The 19,835-nt window shown below is 39.8% G+C and overlaps 1 protein-coding gene across 4 annotated transcripts in view; it reads left to right on the forward strand.

Annotated features, from left to right (window-relative positions):
* pdcd6ip (programmed cell death 6 interacting protein) overlaps positions 1-19,835 on the forward strand; it is a 100,070-nt gene that overhangs the window by 23,562 nt on the left and 56,673 nt on the right. For all 4 annotated transcript variants that reach the window (XM_043688855.2, XM_043688857.2, XM_043688858.2 and 1 more), the window contains exons 3-5: positions 7,763-7,832; positions 12,896-13,023; positions 18,982-19,135. In XM_043688855.2, coding sequence (XP_043544790.2) covers positions 7,763-7,832; positions 12,896-13,023; positions 18,982-19,135 — 352 coding nt within the window. The remainder of the gene's footprint in view (positions 1-7,762; positions 7,833-12,895; positions 13,024-18,981; positions 19,136-19,835) is intronic.

The following is a 19,835-nucleotide window of genomic DNA, read 5'->3' on the forward strand; positions in this document are numbered from 1 at the left end:
AAATATTTCATCACACTCCTGCCTTGTGCGTTGTAGCTATGGGCAAACACTGGGGGAGGGGGGGGTGGAAGATGAGTTCCACACTACATAATGTCTAGCTTCTGACCTGCTGTTGTAGCTGCAATATTCATAGAGCTGGATGAGTTCAGTTTCTGGTCAATAATAATCCTCAGGATGTTGATTGTTGGATATTTGTTGTTGGTAATGCCATTGAATGTGATCATTTGAGATGGTCATTCCTCAGCATGTGTGGTTGGGATGTTACATGCCTCTGACTAGCTCAAATCTGAATGTTGTCTTGGTCTTGCTGTATGCGGACGTCAGCTTTTTCAGCATCTGAGGGTATACAAATGGTATTGAACATTGCACAACCATGAGCAAGCATTCCCACTTTTGGCCTTTATGATTAAGGAAAAGTCATTGAAAAAGCTGAAGATGATTGGTCTTGGACACTACCCTGAAGAGTGAGAGGTTCTTGTGGTGCTCTTAAGAGTGTTCCTACAACTGGGCCAGAGGCTGGGTTCAAAACCCATCTGTTCAGGCATGTTTTAGAACAAGTCCTGAGGCTGAGGAAGTTGACCTCCAGCAATTACAACTATCATCCATTGTGTGATGTGATTCTGACCAGTGGTAAGTTTTCCTCTTGATTCCCATTTAGTCCAGTTTTGTCCAAGTTTCTTGATGAAGGCAGAACCCAAACAGAGTGTCATTAAGCAAAGATCATTAGGTAAGTTATACCTTTTGCAAGTGTTGCTTGATAACATTGTGGAGATCCCCTTCCATCATTTTTTTAACTGAGAGTAGGGCAGCACGGTGGCTCAGTGGTTAGCACTGCTGCCTCACAGCACTAGGGTCCAAGGTTCGATTCCAGCCTCTGGCAACTGTCTGTGTGGAGTTTGCACATTCTCCCTGTATCTGTGTGAGTTTCCTCCGGGTGCTCCAGTTTCCTCCCACAGTCCAAAGATGTGCAGGTGAGGTGAATTGGCCGTGTTAAATTGCCCATAGGTTAGGTGCATTAGTCAGAGGGAAATTAGTTTGGATGGGTTACTGTTCGGAGAGTCGGTGTGGAATTTGTTGGGCCAAAGGGCCTGTTTCCACACTGTAGGGAATCAAATCTAATCTAGATCGATACGGTGTTAATGAGTTCAGTTGCATTTATCCTGCTTTTTGTGTTGGGATTTTGGAACTACAGATTCTTTACTACAGGATGTGATTGAGGTGAATAGTATATGTTAATTTAGGGTTAAGCTTGATTAGTGCATGGATAAAGGAGTAGAAATGTATGCTTTTGGGCTTGGAGGAGGTTTGATGTGGTGTTGATTCTGTGAAGTTATGAAATAATGCCTGTCTTAAATGTGCTAATAATTTAGAAGCACTCCATTGCAAATTATATTTCCAGGGCTATATCTGGTCATCAAATTTAATGAATCACATTGAGTCAAAAACTGTTACCCCCTAATAGCTAACCAGAGACAGGATTTATCAGTTTAATTTGCGATCTGTCATGAATTAGCCTTTTGCTTTCCAGTAAGCAAGTCCTGAATCTTTTATTGGTTAACATTGTGCTTTGTTAATAGCTATGAATCTGCAGATTTTGTTACCATGCTTGTGTCTTATCATTGTCAGTATTTTGTCAGATTGATGTACAAGTCACTTAACACTTTTTTTTGGCATAGCAAATTTTTAAAAATCGTGCAGGAAAATTTGAGAGCTATTGTCTACTGTGGGATGTGGGACCTCTGTCTGACTGGGCCAATGTTTATTGGGTGTCTGTAACTGTCTTTGAGAAGATGGCGGTCAAACGCCGCCTTGAACTACATATAGTCCAAGTGCTATATGTCAATCCACAATGTTTTGGAGGGAATTCCAGGATTTTGATACAGCAATATATTTCTAAGTCAGGATGGTGAATAACTTGGAGGGGAATTTGCAGATATGGTGTTCCCGTGTATCTGTTGTCATCGTCCTTCCAGACGGAAGTGGTCATGTGTTTGAAAAGTGCTGTCTAAGGACCTTTTGGTGAATTTCAGCAGTGCATCTTATAGATATTTGTGCCACTGTGTACTGAGTGTCGGTAGTGGAAGGGGTGGATGTGGTGTCAAAGAGCAAGCTGCTTTGTCGTAGTCATACAGCATGGGAACAGACCCTTTCGTCCAACCTATTTGTGCTGACCAGACATCTCAATTTTCAGAGTCTGTTTGCCAGCATTTGGCCTATGTCCTTTTAACCCTATTCATACACTTCCCCTAATGCCTTTTAAATGTTGTATATACCTCCATCACTTCCTTTGGCAGCTCATTCAGTACGTGCACTGTATTTTTGTGAAAAGGTTACCTTGAGGTCCTTTAAGTCTTTTTCCCCCCCCTCATTTTTTAAACCTATTCTCTCCCAAGTTTTGGATTCTCCCGCCATAGAAAAATGACTGGCTGTTCATCCTATCCATACCCCTTTGTCTCCAATGCTTCAGAGAAAAAAGCCCCATTCTCTCTCTGTAACTCAAACCCTCCAATTCTGGTAACTTGTAAATCTTTTCTGCACCCTCTAAAGTTTAACAACAAGAAATGTATGAAGTATTCTAAAAGTCGCCTCCCCTAATGTTCCAACTCCTATAGTCAATGTTCTGCCAAATGCTTGCTTCACCACCCTGTCACCACGACTATGCTTGAAGGAACTATGCAACTGCACTCTTGGGTCTCTTTGTTTTGCAGCACTCTACCATTAAGTGTATAAGTCATGCCCTGGTTTGCCTTCCCAAAATGCACCACTCATTTACCTAAATTAAACTACATCTGTAACTCCTGGGTCTGTTGGCCCATCTGATCAAGATTCCAATATACTGATATAATTTTCACTGTCCACTACACCATCTATTTTGGTGTCATCTGCAACCTTACTAACCATGCCTCCTATGTTCACATTCAAAGCATTTATATAAAAGACAAAAAGCAGTGGGTCCAGCACTGAGCTCTGTGGCACACCCCTGGTCGCAGTCTGTAGTCTGAGAAACAATCCTCTGTCTCCTACCTTCAAGCCAATTAATCTTACTAACAGTCTACCATGTGGAACCATGTCAAATGCTTTGCTGAAGTCTGTATAGACAGTGTCTATATGTCTACATTCATCTCTTCTCTTTGTCACCGCTTCAAAACCTCAATCAAGTTAGTGAAGCACAATTTCACCCACACACACAGCCTATTGACTCTCCCTAATCAGTCCTTGCCTTTCTGAATGCATGTAAATCCTGACCCTCAGAATAGGCTCCAACTTATCCATCACTCACGTGACCCTGGATGGTGTCAAGCTTTTGGAGTGTTGTTGGAGCTGCAGCTATCAAGGCAAGTGGAATGTATTCATCACACTCATGACTGATGCCTTGTTGATAGTGGACAGGTTTTGGGGATTCAGGAGGCAAGCTACTCCTTGCAGAATGTCTAGTTTTTGGTCTGTTGTGGCAACTGAATTTGTGTGGCGTGTCAGTTGAGTTTATGATTAAAGATAACCTACAGGATATTAATCATGAGAATTTAGTAATGATACTGCCATTGAATGTCCAGAACAGTGTGTGTGGGTTGTCTCTTGTTGGAGATGGCCATGGCCTGATATTTGTGTGGCACAAATATTGCCATTTTCCACCCCAAACCTGGATCTTGTCTAGCTCTTCTTGCATTTGGACATGGACTGCTTCATTATCTGAGGAGTCACAAATGGTGCTGGACATTGATTATTGGCAAACATCCCCATGTAACACCTTTTATGATAGTGAGGAGGTGGTTGGGAGTAGGACACTACCCCGAGGAACTCCAGAAGAGATGGCTGACCTGCAACAACCACAACCATTTTCCTGCATGCCATGTATGACTCCAACCAGTAAAGAGTTTTCTGTTTGATTCCCATTGGTCCCAGCTTTGCTAGGGCTCCTTGATGCCACATTTGGTCAAATGCAGCTTTCATATCAAGACCTGTCACTCTTGTCTTGCCTCTGGAATTCAACTCTTTTTGTTCATGTTTGAACCAAGGATGTAATGGGATCAGGAGCAAAACCCAAACTGGGTGTCACTTTATAGCATTGTGTGTGATGTTTTGTAATATTAATGTTGTTTGAGAGTAGATTGAGGCAGTAATTGGCCTCGTTAGATTTGTACTGATTTTTATGTACAGGACACAGCTGGGCAATTTTCTGCATTGTTGTGTAGATGCCAGTGTTGTCACTACATAACGGAACAACTTGGCTAAGTGTGGCAAGTTCTGGAGCACAAATCTTTAGTACTGTTGGCAGCAAAATGGCTAAGTGGCTAGCACTGCTGCCTCAGCGCCAGGGACCTGGGGTCAATTCCAGCCTTGAGCATCTGTATGGAGTTGCACATTCTCCCCATGCTTGCATGGGTTTCTGCTAGATGCTCTAGTTTTCTACCACAGTTTGCTCCAGTTTCCTGCCCATTCACAGATGTGAAGATTAGGTGGCTTGGCCATGTTAAATTGACCGTAGTGTCAAGGGATGTGTAGGCTGGGTAAATTAGCCACCCCAAACGTAGGGTTACTGAGATATAGGGTAGAGGACTGGGTTTGGATGGGATGCTGTTCAGAGGTTTGGTGTACACTCAACGAGCTGAATGGCCTCCTCCTGCATTGTTAGGAGTGTGATTCTACAGACAGAAGGGCCTGTAGTCTTTTCAGTATCCAGTACCTCCAACTGTTTCTTGGTATGACATGGAGTGGATTGAATTGGCTGAAGACTGTGATGCTTGGGACCTCTGGAGTAGGCGACGATGGATCATCTGCTCAGCACTTCTGGTTATTCTGCGCCAGAAGATCTGACTTCAAGTTCCATTTTTTTCAGATATATAATAGTACTTCTGAACAGGTTGATCAAATAACTGCAGGAATTTGATTGTGCTTTACTGTCCCACTGCTGACTTAATTAATTGACTTTCTGTCTTCAGTAGACTGTCCAAAACTGCTTTGTATAGGATTCCATTACAGTGACCTATTACTAGGGATTCCGCTGAGATTTCCTGCTTGGTGATTGCAACTGTGAAGCTCTGGAGAAATGTCCGATGTCATTTGATTGTTTTTTAAAAAAACTTTTTCCCCTGGGAATTTTTCACATATGCGCATCTGAGGCAGTAGTACTAATTATTAACCTCCTGTGCCACCCACGTATACAGAAATTTTCACTCCCAGCTAATTTTGCACCAAACTGAAGCATCTGACTGTTTAAAATCCTCAAGAATTTGAGTTGAAAGTTGGGTATTTGTTATAGGCATGGCTTCCAGTTATTGCAAATGTTGTTCATTACTTAATTGTATTCAGTCATACTTTAATCAAAACGAAAGGAATTACAAAATTAAAAATCAAATTAAACAAAAATGATTGTAATCAATTAATAAGTATTCTCATCTATTTTGAGAAAATTAGATTGCATTTAAGTGGCATACATTGAAACGTTTTTCAATTCTGAAAATCATGGTTAATCATGTAGAATTGACTTAAAGGTTTAAAAGCAAATTGTTTTAGCACAGACACATTTTTCGTGTTCAAATTTTTCAAAAAGTCAACTAAAAACTCTTGAAAATTGATTTGATTTGTTTAAACAAGTTTCTGGGCCTCTGCAAATAATAGAAAGTACTAAATATATTCTTGTTTACATTGGAAAATTTAGCTCTGCAACCAAATAGCAAGACTGAAGAAGAACTCATTTAAGCCAAGACAAAGAAGGTTCTTGTTTAAATCATAGCTGCAGGATATTCCAAAGCACATTATAAAGAATGATTGATCGTTACACGGCAAGGGAATAGCCATTGTATTCATAGCCAAACCCCTCGAACAGAACTAAAACTTTAAGATCCAAAACACACTTTTTGATGTTCGAGCAATTAAGAATCAACAATGTTGTTGTGGATACAGAGTAGCACACAGGCGAGATAGCACATTTCCTTATGTAAAAGAGATGAGTGAAGCATGTGAGTTTTTGCAACAGACACAAAGTAACACACCATACTGCTGTGGTGAGATTTGAACCCATGACCCTCGAGCATCAGGCTGGGCCTCGAGATCACAAATCTTAACTTTTCCACCACCATCTCCCCATTGCATTTAGACCTGAACTTTGAAAAAACTCCACCTATCCAGCCTTTGTTTTCCATTTATCGCCATACTTCTGCAGGTACTGATTTCCTCATCCACAACACCTCTATTTTCATGCTGCAGCCCCATTGCTTTCTCAACATACTGTTGCCCCTGATACTGCCCTCAGCTCTGCTTCTAAGGGGCATTTTTCTATAGTCAGTGGTCATCTTAAACTGCTGTGCACTACTTCTTTCATCCTTGTCTCCAAGAACAAATGTGAGGTGCCTCTGCGACCTCCCTTCTCCAAGCCCAAAGGGTACCCCTCCACTTAGACTGGCCTCAGACACTAAATATGGATTATTTTCTAGCTTCTCTCTCGTTCCTTGGATCCTCACCTTCACTATACAACCAACACGCTGCTCCCTTACTCGTGTTTACTAAATTGATAACCTTGTAAATTCCTGGTTTTCTCAGGTGTGGATACAGTTACTTGTGTTCTTATTTCAAATGCTGTTTTCTTCCCCTGTGAATCTGCTATCAACACCACTCTGTCTTTGTCCAAAAATAAAATCCATTTCAAATCCCTTCCACTTCATCGTCCTTGAATGTGTTGTCACCTCCAAAACCTGACCTCATCTTTCTTGGAACTCCATGTTTGAAATCCATTTAAGTAAGTTTCCACCCTTATAATAGTACCAGAATTACTCTGGTGGCCTGTAAAGGCTTTAAAATAGTTGCAGTGCTGCCTTCTACTAAATTTATCCAGAATATTTAATATAATAAAATATTACAAATGGCTTCAGAGACGTGTAATCTGATTGAGAATGGTAATTCAGCCAGTTTTAGGAGGAAATAAAAGGTTGCCTGAATGATCTTTCAGAAAGAATGTTCAAAAAAACAAATGTGTAGACATTTAACAATCAAATTCCAGATATTACAGCCCGAGTGATTGAAGCTGAGTCAGTTATACTTGGGGTGACCGTACACTCTAGCCATGCAAATTGGGAACATGCAAGGGGATGGGGTTGAATGTCGGTTGGGCTGCACAGGATTATATCGATACAAAATGTGGCTATGGGCATAAGAATGAGTATTTTGAATTTCAGATATTGGTAACTCCTGATTTCTTTTAAAAAATAGAGCACACAAGCCTTCAGGGTTTGTGAGAAGGTTTAAGCACATGACAAGTACTTGACAAGTACTTCTGCTCTAGACATTTCAATTTGTTGGCTCTTTGATCATAAGCAAATCAAATGTTCTGTCCTTGAGAGAGCATTATTCTAAAATTAATACAATTCCATTTTCATTTCGTTTACAGGTGTCAAAATTTATGATTGTGTGCATATGATTTGTTTCACTTGGATTTATTTTTTTAGAAATGCTACATGGCTCAAAAAAGGCATTTAAATAGTTTAATATATTTTTTAGGCAATTTTAAAATATTATTTGTTTCCCTGACCACAGTTGCTATCTCCCTATCATGGTACAAGAGTAAAGAAATAAAATTTTAAACTCTGTGCATCCAGCTTTGACCATGCAAGATACCTTCACTGGAATTTCATGCACAAAAAGGCTACTAATTGGTAGTGTAGTACATGCAATGAAATGCTTAATTTTTTCAAAGCTGATGTTTCAAGAAACCTGACAATCTGTGACTTAATGATTTTTTTTCTTCCCCCCCCCCCCCTGCCAAAAGCTTTGTTTAACGTTCACCTGGAAAGATGCATTCGATAAAGGGTCGCTATTTGGAGGATCTGTTAAACTTTGTAAGTACTTATTTTCAGGGTTTCCCGAGAGAAATATCTTACTTTTTAAAAATCCTGGCTGAACTTTTCTCTCTCCTCAGCCACTTTTGTTTACTGTTTTATTCAATCAATCATCTTTTTCATCCTCCTTCTCTATCCCCTTTTTTTCTCTAAAATTCTCCCTAATTAGTTGCATCTTTGCCTGTGTACCTTCCTGTCTCCTCTTTTGCTCTTTCCTGCTAGTAGACTTTGACTCCATTGCTCCAAAAGCCCCAGAAATTGTCTCTTTTTTTTTTAACATTTCCCTTTCCCCTTTCCCTCCCTATTTTGTTGCTGTAGAGAAGAACTTTACCTGCAGTTATTTAAATAATGTTTTATTCCTGGCCGACAGTGACATTTTTTTATTATTTTGGGATACCAAACTCTTGATTAGATTGTTTTAAAGAATGCCATAATTCAGTCTGCAAATGTGACTCTGAGCTTCAGATTACCTCTCACTTGAATTCTCCTCCAATTTCCAACTTGAACCTTCTATTCCAAAAAAGCTTAACAGAAGCTTGATGACTAATACTTCATTAAAATAAGCACTTTGCAGCCTTTCAGAGACTAATCGTTGAATTTAACAATTTATGATCATAATCTTTGTTTTGGAAAATGGCTGTCGATAATTGAGATCTCAATTTATTCTGAATTTAAGGCCATCATTTTTTTTTTATTTCTTGCCCAATTGCCATGTAATTTTTCACTTGGGTTATCACACTTTTTTTTTAATCATTTAATTACTCTTGCCTTTCATTTTACTGTAAACCTTTGTTTGTCCACCCCTCCTTCAGTGCATCTTTATTTGTTTAGAACCTGTTATAGATTCGATTTTATCCAGTTCTGAAATGTTCACACTTACTTTCTCCTCACATGCCTTCATGCCTGTTTATTTCCCATAATTTCTGTTCTGTCATTGGATTACCAGGTTATGCAGTGTTTTGCTTCTTTATAAATAAACCATAAGCATTGTGACTTACTGGTAACTAATATCTCCAGCACTGAAAATATGCTTTGACAAGTTGTGGAGTCTGTTTTCGTCAGATTTTAGTGACTTGTGTAGAATTTAAAATGTTGAATTTTGTTTATTTTGCTTTATCTCTTCCTGAATTCTATCTTTATTTCTTTTCACTTTCTTTTGTACCTTTTTTGACATTGCATTAACTATTCTTAGGATAACTCCATCTGCCACTTCTCAGCCCATTGGCCCATCTGGTCCAGATCCTGTTGTAATCTGAGGTAACCCTCTTCTTGTAAGACACAGAATTTATAGCAAAAGTTTACAGTGTGATGACATTTCAGCACTCCACACCAGCACCCTCCACAATGACGGCATCGTGGCAATAGCCTCAGTACTCAACACCAACAATTGCTAATCTCCAAACACCATCCCACAACTCATCTGCTTTATCCTCGATCACAATGTATTCACCTTTGACAACCAGACACATTGAACAGCCATGGGAACAAATTTGCACCACAATATGCCAACATTTTCATGCACAGGTTCGAACAAAACTTCTTCTCAACGCAGGACCTCCAACCAACATTATACACCAGGTACATTGACGACATTTTCTTCCTCTGGACCCATGGCGAGGAGTCACTGATAAAACTACACAGTGATATCAACAAGTTTCATCCCACCATCAAACTCACCATGGACTACTCTTGACTATCTGTCTCATTCTTGGACACACGCCTCTCCATCAAGGATGGGCACCTCAGCACCACACTCTGCTGCAAATCCACAGACAACCTCACAATGTTGCATGTCTCCAGCTTCCACCCAAAACATATTAAAACAGCCAGCCCCTATGGACAAACCCAACGTATACATTGGATCTGTTCCGATGAGGAGGACTGGCACCTGGAAGTACTCGGGGATGCCCTCATAAGGACGGGGTATAATGCTCAATTCATCGACTGCCAGTTCTGACGTGCCACAGTAACAAACTGTCATGACCTCCTCAGGACACAGACACGTGCCGCAACCGACAGGGTACCCTTCGTTGTCCAGTATTTTTCAGGAGCTGAAAAACTATGCCATGTTGTTCGCCACCTGCAGCACATTATCGATGAGGAGGAGGACCTCGCCAAGACCTTCTCCGAACCTCCACTGCTTGCTTTTAACAACCGCCAAACCTCCAACAGGTCATTGTAGCAAGCTGCCCGGCTTTCAGGACAACTCCATACAACCATGTCACGGTAGGCGCTGCAGGACGTGTCAGAGTGTGGATATGCTTACCACCATTATACATGGGGATACCTCCCACCATGTATGTGGCAGGTACTCATGTGACTCAGCCAACGTTTTCTATCTTATACGTTGCAGGCAAGGATATCCTGAGGCATGGTATATTTGGGAAACTGAGCAAAGGCTATGGCAACAGATGCATGAGTACCGCACAATAATCAACAGACAGGAGTGTTCCCTCCCAGTTGGGGAACACTTCAGCAGTCCAGGACATTCGACCTCGGACCTTCGGGTGACCATCCTCCAAGGCAGACTTGGGGACAGGCAGCAGGGAAAAGTGGCCGAGCAGAGGCTAATAGCTAAGTTCCATACCCATAGGGAGGGCCTCAACCAGGACCTTGGGTTCATGTTACACTACAGGTGACCACCATTGCATTACACGCACACTTGCGCACACACACACACACACACACGCGCGCGTGCTCCTACACGCACACAACCCCCCACCCCAGATACACATGCGCACACGCAAACCCACATGCACACGTATACATATGTTTGTGGGGTGAACATGTACTTGCAGAGTTACATTGTACTTTGCTCAAAACTGCATGAGTTTACGTAAGACTCTGTTAACTCACTTTTTAGATTACAACCAGTCTAAACATTATGGCACAGACAGAGAACACGGGGCTAACACCAATTGTTACAGTTAACCTGATAATGTAACTTTTTAATAAAGTTTTGTGATTTACACATGAAAGAAGTGAAACTATCATGGTATTCGAACAGATGAAAAACTCAACAAATAATCAAGGTATTTTTCAATGTATAATTTCAGTTACGTCACACTGTAAACTTTTGCTATAACCTCTGTGTCTTAAAATTGTGTCCTCCACATCCACCTGATGAAGGAGCGGCACTCCGAAAGCTAGTGCTTCCAATTAAACCTGTTGGACTATAACCTGGTGTTGTGATTTTTAATCTAAAATGATAACACTTTATTTCATGTTTCATCAAAAAAAGTTCCATTTTTGCTCCTTTATGAAGAAGTAAGACCTCTTGACAAAGGAAAGAAGCACAATTCTCTGTAAGATCTTTTGTGTGGGTAACAATTGGAGATAATGCACCATGTGGGAAATTTTTTTCATACCTTTACTGAATGATTGACAAAAACAATTCTGTTATGGAGATAGGGTGCAGTCGAGAATTTATTCACTGACTTTAAGAACAGCCAATTATGATTGTGTCTCAAAGGCGTTAAATATCATGGGCATAAAGCAGGTCTTTCTCCAGAAAGCTAATCACTCTTGCATTTTCAAGGTAAAGGTTAGCTATTATCAAAATAATTTTTCTTTATATTTGTATGGCATGTGGACATGGCTGGCAGGGCTGGCATTTTCTTTTGCCTTTGTACTGAATGCCTTCCTATGGCATTTCAGAAGGCATTTAAGAATCAACCACACTGCTGTGGGCAAGGGTAGCAGATTTCCTTCCCTAAAAGATGTCAGTAAACTAGGTGGATTTTTATGACAATTGACAATGGTTACGTTATTACTATTTGATCAGGCTTTTTAAATTCAGATTATTGAATTCAGATTTCACTAGTTGCTATGGTGGAATTCAAACCTATGTCCCTAGAATGTTAGGAGAAAGTGGGGACTGCAGATGCTGGAGATCAGAGCTGAAAAATGTGTTGCTGGAAAAGCGCAGCAGGCCAGGCAGCATCCAAGGAGCAGGAGAATTGACGTTTTGGGCATAAGCCCTTCTTCAGAAGAAGGGCTTATGCCCGAAATGTCGTTTCCCTGGAATGTTAGCCTGGAGTTCTGAATTACCACTACACAGCCACCTTCCCCAAACTAGTTGATTTGTATTTGGGAAAAAAACTTCAAAAGTGAAGGGAGATGCAAATCTGGTATGTTAAGCAAATTTGGCACAAATTCTTGTGACCATTGAAGTTAAAATTCATCCCCATATATTTAGTATGAATATGTTGTGCTTTACTGAAATCTTTGTGTCACCACTGAGTTGGTGCATTACTGATACTGAATCTTAACTGAACAGGGACATTAACGACATTGTATTTAGTGCAAAACAATTTGACATATAAAACACAAATTAGTTCCTTGTGTTAGGTTCTTTTCCCGAGGTAGGTTCTTTTCCCGAGGTTTCTCACACGAGATGCTATTCGCACGCACCAACCTCTCCAGACAGTTAAAGTTTATTAAAGCTAGGTGACTCTCTTTGACCCTCTTCGCAGGCATGTGAAGTCGAGTCAAAGTGAGGCACTGAACAAAGAAAACACATTCCCTTCATACAGGTCAGTTGCTCTGCTAACAGATGCTCTGGCTACTCCCCCACAGTCACATGCCACACAAGACAACCCTGAGTCACTCAGTCACATGTTACCCCAGGTGCAATGGCAGGATGAGATCATCCTCTGAGAAAATGCTAAAGACCTAATCCTGGGGAATCGTTATGCAGATGATTTCCTGACCCAGTGATTTCCCCAAGACAATGTAGGTATGATGCCTCATAAGTTTGGAGGATGGCTCGAAAGCATTTCTGAATGGAAGAGATTGAATGATAGTTTAATCTGATAATAGTAGGGGAATAGTAGCAAATGACTGTCTAATTGGAGTGGGGCGTCATTCCCATCCTTGCCTGACTGTTGTCCCCACCCACTTCGAGAATGTTCTTTAATTTAATGTCCAGAGAGAGATTCCCATTTAGTCTTTTAACATTACATTAGTAAAATTCCCTATCGGAATCTATAATATCCAAAAACTATTCCAGTTTAAGCAATTGTAACTACTGTACTTTTCTTATTTCTCGTATTTGATTGCAGCCTTTGCGAGTTTGGGATTTGAAAAGACCTGTATTTTGTTCAACATTGGAGCTCTTGCCAGCCAAATTGCATCAGAACAGAATCTTGAAAATGATGAAGGGTTGAAAGCAGCAGCTAAGTATTACCAGGTATGCAGATGTCATTGCAGGCTCTTTATAACTTTTTTGTTCCTAGCCATACTGTCTTATCCAAGGAACAGGAGAGTCGAGCATAAGCAGATGAATACCTTATACTCGAAGCATCGACTCTCCTGCTCCTTGGATGCTGCCTGACCAGCTGTGATTTTCCAGCACCACACTCTGACTCTGCCTCTGATCTCCAGCAACTTTTTATAACTGCCTTTGTACCTTTTACTGTCACCTGGTTATGCTTTTTGGGGTTCCCTTAACTTAAATACCTGGACTCGAGTGAGTGTAATCTTAGAATCGCGGAACAACCGCATGATGCTGGAAAAAGTCAGCCGTCTGGCAGCATCTTTGGAGAGGGGAACAACATTCGTCTTTCAAGTCCACAAATTACTTCCTTTGCTCTAAAGAAGAGCCATAGTGGAGTTGAAACATTATCTGTTTTCCTTTCCACAGATGCTGCCAGGTTTGCTGTGTTTCTCCAGTGTTTTTAATGTTTGCAGATGCGTGAAATCATAAACAATCTTGCAGGACAAGAGTTGTCATTTTAAGCCGTCATGCCTTTGGAAGTGCTATCCAGTTTGCCCCACTTCGACCTGCAGTTTTCTCTTATTGTATGATTATTCAATTTCCCTTCAAAAGTTGAATTTGTTTCCTTGCCACTGTCACAGTTTATGGGAATAGGATGCTGTAAATCAAGCCCCACTGTTCCCCAAGTTGTCACAAATATAAGAATTTGATTAAACCACTGAATTGCCCAGTTTATCCAAACATCTAATTAAAGTCACGAATGTAAATCAGTATTTTGCTTCAACCAAAAAATAAACTATACGTTGTATCAAACAGTTTTTAACTAATAGCAAAAAATAGACCAATTGCTAATCTACAACTGTTCAACTGAAATTTTACCCCTTTTTAAAAATTCCCATTCACTATACAGGCACAGAAAGAAAGATGCAAATATCATGGGTGGACGAAAGAAAAATATGGGAAACTCTGTTCAAGTCCACCAATTTGGACCATGTTTTTTTTTTAATTCCTTCTGAATCTCCGCTGATGACATGAATCTGCGGATACACCGACACTGTCTTTCACTGGGTGAGAATTTACCCATCAGTGACTTTTTTTTTCCCTTTCAGCAGGGGAATTGCAGAGAGCAATTGAGGGGAATGATGATCAAGAAATGTGAGACATTAGGGATCTGTTAAGAAACTTCTCCAAATGGAGAGGAAGAGATGGGTTATTTTTCTGTGCAGGTTGGATGTTTCTGCTGCACGGACTACACTCAAGGCTATAGCTTTTTGCCAGGAATAAATTAAAAGGTTGTGTGTTGAACTCTTCTGAGCCTAAAACAACTTGGCCCCAATTGAAAAGCTGGTCAAAAGCCTGCTTCTGGGTGGAATTGCCCTGCGTATGCACAGGTGCTATGGATTTGTCTGAATATCTTGTTTACTGCTCCAAACGGCAGCATTGTCTATACTCAAACTCGTTTTAAAAGTTGCAGACACTTTCTTTGATTTAAAGCAAACAAAAGTGAACTTCACGGCTCACATCTCTAATAGCATTGCATCCAAACATGATTTGCTGCCTTTAAAAAAAATCACTTAATCTCTGGCTGTTTTGCCAATTACCTTATCTTTCAGCCTAGTAATGTGATTAGTCATTTCTAAAAGTTATGCTAGAGCTGCTTTATTCCTTTTCAACAAAACAAAATTCTTCTAGTGCTGGATATCTGAAATTAAAATAGAAAATGTTAGAAATATTCAACAAACTAGGCAGCAGCATTGCAGAGAAAAATAGAATTATCATTTCAGGTCAGTGACCTTGCTTGTTAGAGTGGAAATGTGCTGATCAAGAAAGTTTTCTTGTGCATCTTTTTGGAATTCCCATTTCACACTCTAATTTTCCTTTGTCTCTATTCGGATAGTTGAAGCTCCCATTATAGATATCCTTTAGTTTTGCATCTTTCTGAGCTTTGCTTGCAGATTTGCTTCTCTACATCTTTTCCATTTCTTATTGGCCTGCAGGATATAATTCCTCTTTTTTTCCATTAGTCTACCTAAATGACTTCAATCTTTGAATCCTCAAGCACAAGCTTTTCCTGGGAAGTATAGTTGGTCAACGTTGTCACTACCTCACATTTTAAACTTTTTAAAAGCTTTTTCCTGAACTTTTTTTTTTGTCGGGAAAGTTTCAAATCCTTCACTTGTTTGAACCAGATATGGTGTCATAATCCCGTGTGGCATCTTCCAACTGAAACATTGCCACCTTATTAGCAATGCGTTGCGCATTTGTGCGTGACAAACCTACCTGAAAATATCTTGTATTTTTCTCCAAAATAGCAAAGGACCATGGATAACGAAAACTTGAAATAAAAACTAAGGACTAGAAGTACTCAGCAGGTCAGGAACATGTATTCGACTCGTTTGTTTTCTGTCATCAATTAGATGAACTTATTCACATTTGGCAGGAACATTAGAGAATGGACGTACTATTTAAATGGTGAGATTGGACAGAACTTGATGGTACAGAAAAATCTGGGGATCATGGTATATAAGACCATAAGACATAGGAGTAGAAGTAAGGCCATTCGGCCTATCGAATCCACTCTGCCATTTAATCAGGGCTGATGGGCATTTCAACTCCGCTTGCCCAATTGCCCTTAATTCATCATAAGATAAGAATTTATCAATCTCTGCCTTGAAGACATTTAACATCCCAGCCTTCACTGTGCTCAGTGGCAATGAATTCCACAGACCCACCACACTCTAATTCTAAGGCTGTGTCCACTGGTCCTGGTCTTCCTGCCTAACGGAAATAAATTCCCAGCGTCCACCCTTTCTAAGCCATGCGTTACCTTGTAAGTTTCTATTAGATCTGCCCTCAACCTTCTAAACTCTAATGAATACAATCCCAGAATCCTCAGCCATTCATCGTACGTTAGGCCTCTCATTCCAGGGATCACCCATGTGAATCTCTGCTGGACACGTTTCAGTGCCATTGTGTCCTTCCTGAGGTGTGGGGCCCAAAATTGGACACAATATTCCAAATGAGGCCTAACTATAAAGTCTTAGAAGCACATTGCTACCTTTATATTCCAACCCTACTGAGATAAATGACAGCATTACATTTGCTTTCTTAATCATGGACTCAACCTGCAAGTCAACCTTGAGAGAATCCTGGACTAGCACTCCCAGATCCCTTTGTACTTCGGCTTTATGAATTTTCTCGCCGTTTAGAAAATACTCCATGCCTGTATGTGCAAGACCTCATGTTTGCTCACGTTGAATTTCATCAGCAATTTCCTGGACCACTCTCCTAAACTGTCTAAATCTTTCTGCAGCCTCCCCACCTCCTCAGTACTACCTGCCAGTCCACCTAACTTCGTATCATTGGCAGACTTTGCCAGAATGCTCCTCGTCCCTTCATCCAGAACATTAATATATAAACTTACTGCTGCGGCCCCGACACTGAACCTTGTGGGACCCCACTTGTGGCTGCCACTCCGAAAAAGAACCTTTTTATCCAAAATAAATTGCGAAAAGTTAACATCCGGATAAAGCAAATTATTGGCAAGGCAGAAGGTTGAGGGGAGATCTAATAGAAACTTACAAGGTAACGCATGGCTGGTGTTGATTGCAAAGCGAAGCATAGAAGAATGAGAGTCAATCTTATTGAAATACATAAAGTTCTGACTTGACAGGAAGAATGCTGAGTCGATGTTCCTCCTTGTAGGGTAAATCTAAAACTAGGAGTCATAATTTAAAACTTAGGCATTGGTCTTTTGCAAAACATGATGCTTTTTAATGCTCTGGTCCAGTAAATTAAAATTTCGATGGTGTACATTTCTTTATATTATTTGTAACTTTGCACAAAGCAGTCATGGGCAAGGTTTCTTTTTTTTTAATTTTCATTCATCTGTTACGAATTTGTATTCTGTCTTTGGAAAGAACTTGAACATATCATAAAAATATTAAAAGAGAAAATATTTGAAATTAACAGCATAGTGACATTTGTGAAGATCGTCAGGATTCAAAACAGCAAAAATGGCGGCTATGGGGGGAGTAAAAAATACCAAGTCCTGAAATCCATGTAAGATATATTCAGTTACCAATTAATAGTAATTCTGATCATCTGTGTTAAAATCAAAATAATATGCTACTTTGTTATCAGCTGTTGCTGAAGTGAACATTGATACATGTGTCTCAATTTCTTGCTTCTAGGTCCAGTTAGGCATGCTGTTGTAGAGTGTCCACAGAAGGACAAAGTCATCAACTTGTAGGAAACATCTCAAAACAATTATTGCATCTTCATGCTTACGGAATGTTGATGCTGCAAATCCCCACTGTGTTTTTGAGGATAACAAATCTTTATTTTTCCAGAGGGCCATAATGACTCTAGGGAAAGGCATCTCTTGCTGTTATCCTAAGTCATGCAATGAACATTGCATCAATTTGATTCTTGGTCTTAGACAAGTTAGTGACTGTGGTCAGATTTCTAACTTGACGTCACTGACCCACAGCTGTTAAGGAGCAAGCAATGTTTTGGGTTCCTGCTGCTTTCTATTCGTTAATCAATACTGATGACTGGAAGTTACGAGTTCAAACGTAAGGATTGGTAATTTAATTGTGGTGCCAGTGGACTCCATATCTCATACGAATGTCTATGCACATGAATGTTGTTGTCAAGGAAATTCTTCATTGTTGTCAAAAAAAAAAACTCAAGTCATTTTCTGGCCAAGATGATAGTTGGTAGAGAAATGAGGAGAAAAGACAGACACATTTGGCTTTCAGATTTGCTTTTGTTTTTCAACTTTATCCATCTGTGAGGAGAAATTAGCATCTTGAAATTTGATTTTGATGATAAACTGAAATAAGGGGCTAAATATGTAGATTATGTGACACAAATTCCCTTTCTGCCTCGCCTTGATATAATTCCTTTGTGCTTTACCATATTATGGTATTTCTAGATTTAAGTGAAGCTATTTCAAAAATGGCACTTGTAGTATTTACTAGGAAGTATTTTGATAACTGCAGTAGTTTTCCGTTTCTCAAAAATGAAGAGGCTAAAATGGTGCTGTTACTGCCCTCTGGTGCTCAAAGTGTAAATTTGGTGGGTAGAAAGATCATTGTCAATGTTAACTGTACTTAAAATCAGATTTTTTAATGTTTATTCCTGCTAATGTTACACGTGCATAAAACTTTTTCTATTAGTGTTATGTAGTTAATTGTTTCTCTCTGGTTTCTCTAGCCATCTGTCCTTGTTTTCCATTGTCTTCCCCTCAGTTTTGTTCTTGATTCTCTTTTGCTTGACTGTCTTCATCATGTTATCCAGTTTCTATCTGAGGTGATCGTGCAAAAATGGGCATAAGCTGAAAAATCCCAAAGTTGATTTTCTTCCCACTAATGCCCCCCCCCCCCCCTCCCCCCATATTACTTGTAAGTAGCTTAATAGTTAAAAGATGTATTGATATTTTAAACTTGCAAAACTGCATTTTCTTTCTTGCAGGTTAGTGAATTTGTATTGTATTAAATTGGACTGAAAATGAGTACTGATGTAATACCCATAGGAAGCGAAGATGGCTACTTTGTATCCCTAGCCTGCTGTATCATTCACTTGGATCAATGCTGATCTCGAACTTCATTCAGTTTGCCCGTCATTACTGCATATCTTTTAATAACTTGCATAGCAATCTATCACTCTCAATCTTAAAAACTTTGTCTGAGTATGTGCAGCTTTTTGGGGAGAGAAATTCCAGATTTCCACTTTTTTTTGTGCACGGAACATGTCTCTTGATTACCCTCAACTGTAATTTAAGATTTTATGACCGAAAGCTGTACTCATAAGTAATGAGTCAGGATCTTGGAACTTTATGAAATTGAAGTAATCTTAACCTAATCCAAGTTTGATCATGTGGACAGATGGGATGAAATGGTTGTTTTTTCTTCTTCGTTGCAATAGCTTGCCAGTGGAGTTTTCCAGCACATCAAGGATACTGTACTATCAACAATGAATCGAGAGCTCACAATGGATACCTCTCCAGATACAGTTGGGACCCTCAGCCTGATCATGTTGGCTCAAGCACAGGAGGTATTTTTCCTTAAAGCAGCAGCTGGTAAATATGACTATCTGAATTTTGTATTGTTTGTACTTGTTAATGAATTTAATTCTTGTATAATATACACGTGCAAGGTTAAAACCAAAAAAAACTGATTATCATTTTGCTCTCAGCATATTTTCAGCTATGCAAATTAAAATGGTGCAAGTAACAATTGTAGTCATTTCCCAAGTAATGCTCTTCTCCCTGAAGTATAATTTGGAAGATTTAAATATAAAATCAATTATAGAATGCTTTTTTGGATCGAATGGCAATATTGCCCTTGCACCCCCTCCAAAGCAAGAATTAGCAGGGTGCATTTTATTGCAGAATGTTGAGAATCCCATCATAGAGTGGAATTGGATATGCTAATGAAGGGTTGGCAACTAGCCGGGTTTGGACAGTGAAGAGGTATCCAAAACTTGGAGCTTGAGAGATTGCAGAAGTAGGATGCATTAAATTCATGAAGAAGATGGCTGACAGGTATGGATTTTAAGCTTGTGAGCCAATGGCATTTATTAAGAAGATGGCATGGGAGCAACCAGTGTTAAATTGACAAATGTGGCAAAGTTAAGCAATAATGAACTTGTCAGCTTTGAAGATTGAGAGTGATCTGAAGTAGGACTTAAAAGTATTGAGGATCTAAAGAAGTTAAAAATGTACAGAACAAATTTGGAGCTGAGAAGGAACCAAGTAATAATTAAAGGAGTCAATCTGA

The sequence above is a fragment of the Chiloscyllium plagiosum genome, unplaced genomic scaffold (assembly GCF_037043375.1).
Source record: "Chiloscyllium plagiosum isolate Xiang-an unplaced genomic scaffold, Cpla_swu_hap1 HiC_scaffold_4, whole genome shotgun sequence".
Lineage (NCBI taxonomy): Eukaryota > Metazoa > Chordata > Chondrichthyes > Orectolobiformes > Hemiscylliidae > Chiloscyllium > Chiloscyllium plagiosum.